Genomic DNA, 10,503 nt, shown 5'->3' with positions numbered 1-10,503 from the left:
CTATATTGCTTGATTGACGTTGTGGCCCACTCACTATGACTTGCACTCCCACCCAACTGTGCCTATGGCTACTCCGCATGATTTTACTTACAACTGTGGATTTTGTTGTAAGTTTGGTTCAGCTTTTTAAATTTTGATACTATTTTTTTTTTTTTAATGACAATTTCAAAAAGCATGGTTATGAAACTAGGCTTTTTTTTTCTTTTTTTCTTTTTTTTAAACTGGGCGCCTAGTAAAAACTGATAAAAAGTATATATATATATATATATATATAAGAGTTTATTTCATACTTAGTACCAACTTCTTAATAATAATACTAATAATAATAAATATATTATTGGTATTATCTATATCTATATATATATATATATAATAATAGATAAAGTATAGAGAAAATCTGATTAAATTTCAAATTGGAATTCAATTAGAGTCTAATTTTGCGCCATGTGTCTCACTTAATCTAAATTTTAGAATTTTGTGCATAGTGAGTTAATTTAGTATAAAAATTGAATTTCAATTAGAGTTTAATTTTGCGCCACGTGTCCCATCTAATCTAAAATTTTAAATTTTTGTGCCAAATTAGTTAATTTAGTGTAGAAAACAATGAGTCTAATATAATAAACCATAAAAAAATATAATCATATAACTAAAAAAATTCAAATTTATAACTCATCTATATATATATATATATATATTGATAGGTAAAGTTTAGAGAAAATTGAATTAGAATTTGAAATTATAATCCAATTTTGCGTCATATGTCCAAATTTATGTGAGAATTACACCATAATTATCTACTTAAACTTGTGTCATGTGTCTACTTAAGTTTTTTAATTTTTGTGTCAAGTGAGTTAATGAGTACAAAATAATAATAATCTAATATTAATGAACTATAAAATAAATAAATAAAACTCATATATACTCAATAAAAATCACCACATATTTCTCAAAAAATAAATAAAATAAAAATCACCACATAACAAAAATCACCACACGTTCTATCTTATTAAAAATTAGAAAAAAATGATCATATATAGTATTAAATTTAGGTAATAATTTTAATATGTGACTAATCATGTTTACTTTAAAAATATAATTTGACTAGTTATCTATATTTTATGATAAAAAATTTTGTTTAATTTTAAATATATCTATATGTATGCATGAATGCATGTATTACATACTTTAAAAAAAAAATGACTAATTATTTATATTTTTATAATAAAAAATTTGGTTAATTTTAAATGCATCCATGCGTTTACATGGAGTTAGATGCTAGTATATATAATAATAGGTGAAGCTGAGAGAAACTCAAATTAGAATTCTAAATTAGAGTTTCAATTTTGCACCATGTGTCCTAAATTATTTATTCTTAAAGAGTTTTATATCTTAATTTTAGAATCAAATGTAGGACCACATCATAAATATTCATTCAAGTGAGTTATTAAATACAAAAATCAAAGAATCTAGAATAAATGAATCATAAAAAAAAAGTGCTTCACAATAATAATAATAATAATAATAATAATAATAATAATAATAAATATGGACAATTTACATTTTATACCTAATAATATCCTTACAAATTTTTTTAAAGAGTTAATAAAATATAAAAATGACTATCAATAATATTTAAATTATATATATAGGAATTATATTATGCATCTTATTGTATATCTTTAGGTGTATCCATGCATATGCATAGAGTTATAAGTTAGTTTTAATAATGTTTGTGTTAGTTTTTTTTGTGTCATAATTATTTGTTATTACTATTAATAACTTCTTATCAATATTAATTAAATCTCAAAAAATTTCAACGAGCATAAAATGATAATGCAAAAAGATGACAAAATACATACCAATAATTCAAGTTTAAATTGTACTGGTACATGATATTATAAAAAAAAAATTAAAATAAAAAGACAACTGCTAATTATTATCCCCAAATGGAATTAGCAATGAAATCCCGAGGAACCACCATCTCAGGGTCTGTTAAAGATCTCATGTTGTTTGCTTCACTATTATGTTGTCTAATAGGAATTAAATCTTGATTGATACCTCTGAAGCCCCTATCATCCTATCATTTAGTCTAACAAAATTATGAAGAGCTATGGAAAAGATGGCATGTTTCTGATAATTCTCCATTTATTCTTTCACACACTAAAAGTATGCTCAATCACAAGTGGTTTTTGGTACCTGGTGGTTATTGCTTGGTGTCCTGTTGATCAAAAACTCTACCTTAAAAAGGTTTTTCTTAGATTAGATATATAAGACATAAAAAAAATTAGAAAAAAATAGAGAGAAGAAGAAAAAGAGGAAGAATCAAATCTGCAGCAGCACAGAGGAGAGGAACCTAGCAGTAGAGCTCCTACAAATTAGAGTTTGAGATCTAGTTTTGGGCTGCACAGTGCATAATTTGTTTTTAGAATAGAAGGGTTAAAATTGGGTTTTCGAGAAAAAAACTATGGGGAATTTGGAAAATGGATGCACCTTCCCAACAATAATTTTTGTTTTGCATTTGTTGCGTTTTGCAACTGTAGCTCTTGTGGTGCCACATGAAAACGTAGGATTCCTTTGTATTGGAAAATGCACATTTTGATAGTGCGTTTGCAATAATTTACCAAACACACGATTTGAGTTTTGGGATCCTTTCTCCTTTTTTTTTTTCTTTTTTTTATTTATTTATAATTTGCAATCCATTTCTAAAAGAAGGAAGAACAAAGGGGATAATCACCCTTACAAGTTGCCAATAAAGGTGTTTTGGGATCCTTAAAGTGAAACCAAATGAGCACCAAGTTAGTGTAACCATTGTATTGTTTAAAAACTGTCCAAAAGATCTCAAGAGTTATTGCAATTAACTCAAAATGACTTAATTCATTATTGTATTAACAAATTGACTCGTTTTGACATGAATAAATTTAATTGATATAAATAAATATTATTTAATTTCTAACATGAATTTGAATTTTATATATTTATACATTTTTCATTGAAATTTTAAAGTCTAGAACCCTTTTTAAGTTTTAACCAAAAATTAAAAAAAAAAATTCTTATTTCCTTTTATTTTTGTTAGTTTTTATATTTCTAAATTTGAATGCATCAAGATCATTAAGATTTTTTAAGATACTTCATCATATAGAGTTCTTTAAATCTTGATATTTCATCATATAGAGTTCTTTAAATCTTGACCTTTTATTTTTATAATATGATTCAAATTCTCCCAAATCATATAGAGTTCATTTTTTTTATTCATTTGATGGTTATAATGGGAGAGGAGATTTGAATCTTGGATGTCTTCCTTGGATAACATCAAAGTTCAATGTTAGTAGGTTTTACAAAAATAACATTAAAAAAAATTTAAAAAAAATTAAAAAAAATAAAAAAATAAAAAGGAAGGAAAGAGAACCTAGGCCTCAGTACCTGTGCTTGCTTGGAGTAGACACCAAGCATTGGAAATAAGAATCAAATCCCTCTAATTGCTCAATCAGTCAACATCAATTAGGTCCAACAGAATCATTTAGCATAACTACAAAGTATTCCAAGAATCAAGTGTACCACACAGTGAATTAGTTTCCACTAAATTATCAACCTGTGCATAAGAATATTAAGAAATCATCACTTAACTGGCCTAGGGCACGGGTTTGAGTTAGATCTTAACTTCTAGATTCTACTAGGCCTATGAACCGGAGATGCATATCTACTCATGTAACTATGGAAAGACAAAGCGGGCCTCCATTAATGCAGGTTGCTTGAAGATATTAGAATGCAACCTAAGATATATGATTGAGGCAGTAAAATGGGTACAATTAGTGACATCATTGAAAGGAACATTTTTAAGTGGGAGTTGCTTGAAGATGTAGAATGCAACTCTCATAACTGACTCTAGGACTATGAAAAGTGAACATTTTTGGCCCAAGAAAGAAAGGAACACATTCAGCTTTGGAGAGAGAGATATCACCTTGTGGCCTATGTATTAATTAGATAATATCTAATTCAAAGAGATCAGTAGAATATCATTTACATTGATAGGATTCGTTTGAATAAATAAAGACAAGTTATGCTTCCTTACATACCAAGTTCCTCACAATCTAATCATTTTATGCTAGAACACACTCTCTTCCACAATTGACAAGTCTCTGACTTTCGTCAAACCTGCCAAATCGTAAGTATAAGCTCAAATTTAGTATCATAACAAAACTGTACTTCTCTAGTTATTATATTTTTTCAGATTATTTATACCCAAATATAAGATGCAACTTTTTATTCTACTACAAATTTTGATGTGAGAGTGCATCCTTTAATATGTTTAAGTATATGCACTTCATGTTTATGTGGATATGATACTTTTGCCAAATCATAGTGAAAACCTTACCTTTCTTCTTAAGCTTGTTTCGGAAGCTTCTTTTCCTGCTAAATGCCGTCTCCTGCAGACATACGAAAATAACCAGTCATCATTCATGAAGGTGCAAATATTGGCAACAAAATAATAGGGAACCACATATGGAATTTACAATACATCAGTAGGAAACTAAAACTTGCATTCATGTATGATAAAAAATCAATGAGAATTGTAACTTCCACCAAATTGTACATTCCTAAGTATCCAGCATCCCATTAAACAACACTACTTTAGGGGGAAGAAATAGAATTGCAGAATCATTGTTTGTTCTTCAAAATCTGGGCCTAAGTAGCATAAAATCTGCCCATTCACAGAAAACGCATCTTTCAGAATCAAATTACAAGTTTCAAGAATTACCACAGGCTGACCAAGTTCCTCTGCTTGACGAACTGCAGCAACCAGATCCCGGTTGGATTCAGAGTACAGGCTAGTGACAATTCCAAACTGACCAGCTCTACCACTGCGACCAACCCTATGCAAAAAATCTACCGCAGAAGTAGCAAAGTCTGCCTGGAATAGACAGATAATTTCAAGAGTTAAGTCCTCTATCAATTCATATACACCCCAAAAAATGTTGAACAAACAGAACAAAATTAGAAAAACAATTTGAAGGAAGCATGCCAGTTATAATGGTAAAAGAGGTCTCATGACAGAAGAGCATGTAAGAGAAAAATGAAAGATCATCTAGAGTGTCCATCTGTAGGGTCCCATACTAAGGCTATGATCATCTCACTACCAATAACAAGGTTTTTCATTTTCCTCTGGCTCTGACTACAAAGCACTCATTGTGATATATATATAAATATATATTGGACCTTGTTTGAATTTATAGGAAGTCTACAGTTTAGTGTCTTTTACCATTTTTATATAATGTAAAAATATTTTCCCTTTCTCTTTTTTTTCAAAAATTCTCTGACATTGAGAAACTTCTAATTTTAAGTTCTTGTATTAGTTCTGGAAATCTGTCCATCAAAATTTTTTTTTCCAACATTTTACAATAATATAATTTTGTTTTCCTATTTAGATTTACTCTAATGGCATGGAGTTAGTAAAGTGACACTAGTTGTTTAGTGACCACTCATTAAAAAAATTAATGTTTATCAATTTCCACTCTAATGTTTCAGAATCAGTAAACACACTCATAGCTGCTTAAGTGCTTAGTGCTTACTCTCATGATTTAAACAGTTCTTTTGATGTCTGTCATTTACATTCTCTCATTACTTACTGTTATGAAACCTAGCATTAGTACTTATCAAAAAAAAAATAGCATTAGCAGGGCTTTCTGTCCTGTGAAAGGAGAACCAGATACACGATGGAGGAATAGCTAATTTCATAAAAAGAGATGCACCTGAATAACATGTGAGACATTTGGTATGTCAACACCACGTGCGGCAGCATCAGTGCACACAAGAATACCACCTTTCTCTTTGAGATCAGTCAAGCTCTGGGAACGTTCCTCCAAGGAGACATCCTTATGGTAACGGTAACAGTGAATGTTAGCTTTCAACAGTATATTTGCCACTGCGTCTGCAGCCTCAACAGTGTTTGCAAACACCATAGTTCGGCATTCAGTAGCTTTAGATTTAAAACCCTGTTTCACAGCATTTATGAGTTCATCCACCTGAGTCTCAGTTGTAACTTCAATCCACCTCTGCTTCAATCTGAAATGGAATTGAATCAATAATCACCAGCTCTCATGCATTTTCACATGCATCATAACACCAAAGAGGCTATTTAGCATAATTTTTTTTTTTTTAAATGAAGAAGAGCCTTTCCAGGGCAGGGCTACTTTGTGCACCCACCCCAGTCGAGTAAACCCCAGATACAAGACCCCACCCATAAGAATACATATTAAATAAAAGAATGGCTTTTTATATAGCATTACATCTTTAACCAATTATGTATATACTTTTGAGTTCATTAAGTCTTTACTAGAAAACAAGACCACGCTGTTTGGCTAGAACTGGAAAATAAAAAGAAAAATTTCACCATAAATCACTGGAGTTGCATCTCTTTTTTTTTCCCACCTGAAGTACTATTAGAGGGTAAATTCCCTCCTCATGACTCCTCCCAATCTTAATCGACACTAATTTCCATGAGCTAAGCATATGATAATGGCTGCACACCTATGGGGCTCCACCCAACAAGCATGCAAGGCCTCACCTATTCTACACTAATGATTGGCAATGCAATCAAGCTATTGTTAAAGCATTTGCCAATGAGTTGGCTAAGGATCTCTTGAAGTGGAAGAAGTCATAATTTTGACCCACACAGTTCAGGAGAGATGGGAATGTATCACAAATTTCATATATATGCCCTGCCTATTCCTCTCAATTCTATTATCCAATATTCCCTAATTAGTTACACACAGAAAAATTAATAATGCTCATCTACAGAATACTTCAATGTACCAAGCAAGGGATTAAACTGCCTGAAATGGTCCAAAATTTATAATCTAAACTCATGCCCACTGATAGCATTTAGGCATCAACAATGTGAATCAAAAGGATCACCATGGAAATATAGATGTAGACATATATGCATACATATATGAACATAGTGCATGGAGCAAACATCTCCAACCATGTGTATGATTTCATCATTTCATGTGCTATGGCACCATAATATAACTTTTTTGCATGGTTGTAAACAGTCTTATAGTGGGCTAAATGTAAGTGACCAAACTGGCATTTAGCAATTGTTGTTAAGATAAGTCATTAGATCACCATACACTTACTCTTTATAAGAAGAGTCCTACATGGTACATACTAAAGTTAATATATATATTGCATTGTGATACCAAAATTTTCCCATTGAGCCACCAGTAAACCTAATCTTTTTGCTATAGGTCACCATGTGTTACTAGTATATATTAATTTAAAATTAAAAAGACACACTAATGCTTCAAAAGCAGATGACTAGCAAAGGGAAAAAGAATATCAAGAGAAAATAGTAGGCAACCAGAAATAGATGGGGCACCTGGGGTTGTGACAATGGAGGTAGTTTCCACTGACCCAATTGGCATTTGGAAACATCTGTTTCAACACTTGCCCAGCAGTTTTCTTTCCATTTACTGGAAGGGTGGCTGCAACAAAAACGTACTGTTTACTGCGCTCATAAGTTTTTCTCACTCTCCTCCAGTCTTTTCTTTTATTAGACCCAGCTTCAACTTCCTCTGCTAAGTCATCAACATGAACATCCTCATAATTTTCCTCCCCTTCTGATATGATGTCAGTTTGTAGGTCCTCCTTATCATCTAAAGTAAAGTGTGATGAAGGTTCAGACTCCAATTCCACTGGCAACTCAGATACAGATTCTTTTGATCTAGACAATAGCTTTTCATCAAAGCGGAGCATGTTCAATAGACGAATAACTTTATTCTGGAAGCCCCCACTAAGAAGCATATCTGCTTCATCTAACACCTGCAAGTTATAGCAAATAGATATGCTACTTATAAATTATGTGATCTCTCCTATGTTATCATTCTGGGCAGCCAGATCAGATTTGGAATTACTGATATAACCAACATATTTACACATAGTTAGTTACACAAAAAACATACCACATATTTTACACCACGCATAAACTCCAAACAACGGCGTTTGTCTGGGTCAATATTATTAAGGAGAGCAGCTGGTGTCGACACAAGAATATCAGGCTTATGAACTGGCCATCCCTGCAGTCAAAGTTCCTTACATGTGAGAACCAAAAATCTTAAAATGTCTATGGACATAACCCCCAAAGAAAATTGAACCAAATCCCTTCAACTAACACACTATGTAAAGGCTTAGTAGCCCATATCCATCACAAGAATAATTTGCAAATAAAGTACCTGCCCACCACAGACAGCTGCAACTCTAAGAAGCGGTTTACCATCATCGCCACAAAGACCATTTGCCATCCGCACCACTTGCTCACACAGCAGCACATTTGGGCAAAGAACAAGAAAAATCCTTTGGGATTGGATTGATTCTTGATCAGAAACAGTATTTACAGAATCATCATGTGCAGAGCAGAGCCTATTGATCAGGGGAATCAAATATCCATGTGTTTTACCACTACCAGTCTCTGCAGCCACAACCACATCCTTTCCCGAAAGTATAGCCGGTATACAAGCAGCCTATATTTCAAATAGAAATATCTTAATAACAACCCTCACTAAACTCATAAAAAAATAAATGCACAAGGATTTGGATTTCAATCTTTAGTTTTAAATGACTTGAATAAAGTATGAAATGATAGGATTGTCTTTATTAATGAAATTTATGAAGGAATTTGAGCATTATCAATGTGTGGATTTGAAATGACTAAGTGTAAAATGTCATTTCATATTCATAATATCAAGTGTTTTTCTTTAGCAAAATCTCAAAACCTTACATCATCACGTTTTGTTAAATTTATATCAATCAATTTATACTACTGAAAACCAAGTGGAACCTAAGAATTACAAAGAGAGATCCAAAACAAAGCCTTTAACAAGTCTAGTATAGAAATTTTCGCTTATTAAACACCGTATTGGTCAAAGTTTTCATCTTTTCCCCTCAAAAAATAAAACCCACAATTCTAAATTCGTTTTTTTTTCCCTCTTTGCCTTGCATTTCTCCGAAAACAATCAAAAACAAAACATTGACATTCCTGCTATAATTCAAAAAATGAGTGAACAAGGCCAGGGTGAGTGTGTGAGGGTACCTGAACCAGAGAGGGCCTATCGATGCCGGCACTATAGAGAGCCCGAGAGAGCTTATCGGACACCCCGAGGGATGCCCACGACACGTCTTCATCGGAGAAAAACGTGTCAGTTCCCTTCCTTTCCGCGGCAGCGGTGGCACTCGCAAAAGGTCTAGCTTGTCTTTGGCGAGGTGGGTTCAGGCAAAAGAAGCTGACCCTGGGCAAAGAAAATGAAGGGCATGAAGGAAGTAATGGCGGTAGTGCTGAAGGTGAAGGTGAAGGGTTACAGAGAAGAAGAGAGTATGAGTGTTTGAAATGGGAAAAGAATTTAGTAGGAGGAGGTGAGAGTTTGTGGAGGTAAAGCAGTGAAGCTGAGCGATTGAGAAGCATCTGGGTTTTCTATTATTTTGTGGGATTGGAATGGAGTTTTGAGAATTGTAGAATGTAGGGGAAGGGATATGGGGTTTTAGTTTAGGGTTTAAGCATAAACAGTAAACCCTTGCCATTGTCTTTGTCGATTACTCTACTTTGAAAGTTTGACTGATAAAAAATTAAAATAAATAATAAAAGTTTTTTTTTAGGAATAAATAATAAAAGTTAAAAATACTATCTTGTTACCTAACTTTTACTAAAAATTTGTTTCTCATCTCTAAACTTTAAAAAGTTCCTCTTTGATCTCTAAACAATTGAAAATATCTTATTTTCCTCTAAACTATTTTTAAAAAAAAATTACTTTTTATCTTTAAATTTTATCAAAAGTTTGTTTTTCATCTCTAAACTATTAAAAATATTTTACCTTCCATCTTTAAATTTTACCAAAAGTTTTTTTTTTTCATTTCTAAACTATTGAAAAAAGTTTTTTTTATCCCTATTTTGTGTCTAATTTTTTTTTTATAAAAAAAATGTGGGGCCCGGCCCAGAAATAATGGGTTATTCCAAATTCAGGCCCGTCCGAGGAGCGTCCTGTCCGAAGAGAAACCACGTATGAAACATTACTCAAACCCATAAACACCAGGGAAACATGTCCGAGGAGTAACTCCTCCTCGGACATCACGAAGCCTAGACGAGGAACTCTCCCCAGCCACTTCAGTTCATCCTCCCAACATATAAAATGAATAAAATCCAAAATATCCCATGGAGAGCTACCACCACATTAATTGCGCCCCAACCACCCTCTTGGCCGCATTAATGAGGAAATAACCCTTGAACAGTACCGCCTTGGCCTCTGCAACTCACATGGGGAGAGATGAAGGCGTCTGATGGGACAGCCACTCAAGTAGGTGCTTAGATAGTCAACAAGTGTAGGGTTGAGATGAGAGAAGGGAACTATATAATGTAGTGGAGTCCCGTAGAGAAGGGGACGAAAATTTCTGTATGAGGAACTAAAGAAACAAACTTATACGTGAGAGATCCATTCTGGTGTTTTTATTTTTTGT

The 10,503-nt window shown here is 32.6% G+C and overlaps 1 protein-coding gene across 1 annotated transcript; it reads right to left on the bottom strand.

Annotated features, from left to right (window-relative positions):
• Nucleotides 1–3,938: 3,938 nt before the first annotated feature.
• LOC115982744 (DEAD-box ATP-dependent RNA helicase 22) lies at nt 3,939–9,566 on the bottom strand. Its single transcript, XM_031105447.1, has 8 exons — nt 9,089–9,566; nt 8,232–8,519; nt 7,962–8,075; nt 7,379–7,821; nt 5,748–6,060; nt 4,757–4,909; nt 4,373–4,424; nt 3,939–4,152 (listed from the first exon to the last, which is right to left on the bottom strand). The coding sequence occupies exons 1-8, from the start codon at nt 9,455–9,457 to the stop codon at nt 4,103–4,105; spliced, it is 1,782 nt and encodes a 593-aa protein (XP_030961307.1). The 5' UTR covers nt 9,458–9,566; the 3' UTR covers nt 3,939–4,102.
• Nucleotides 9,567–10,503: the final 937 nt, after the last annotated feature.

This window comes from Quercus lobata, chromosome 3 (assembly GCF_001633185.2).
Source record: "Quercus lobata isolate SW786 chromosome 3, ValleyOak3.0 Primary Assembly, whole genome shotgun sequence".
NCBI classification, from domain to species: Eukaryota; Viridiplantae; Streptophyta; class Magnoliopsida; order Fagales; family Fagaceae; genus Quercus; species Quercus lobata.
Note: the sequence above shows the minus strand (reverse complement) of the source record. Positions and strands in the feature narration are given on the sequence as shown.

Coding starts and splice junctions, on each gene's coding strand:
- LOC115982744 (XM_031105447.1), bottom strand. CDS start 9,457: ATGCTTCTCAATCGCTCAGCTTCACTGCTTTACCTCCACAAACTCTCA. Junction 8,076..8,231: donor CAGCTGTCTGTGGTGGGCAG/GTACTTTATTTG, acceptor CTTTGACTGCAG/GGATGGCCAGTTCATAAGCC. Junction 7,822..7,961: donor TGCGTGGTGTAAAATATGTG/GTATGTTTTTTG, acceptor TATAACTTGCAG/GTGTTAGATGAAGCAGATAT.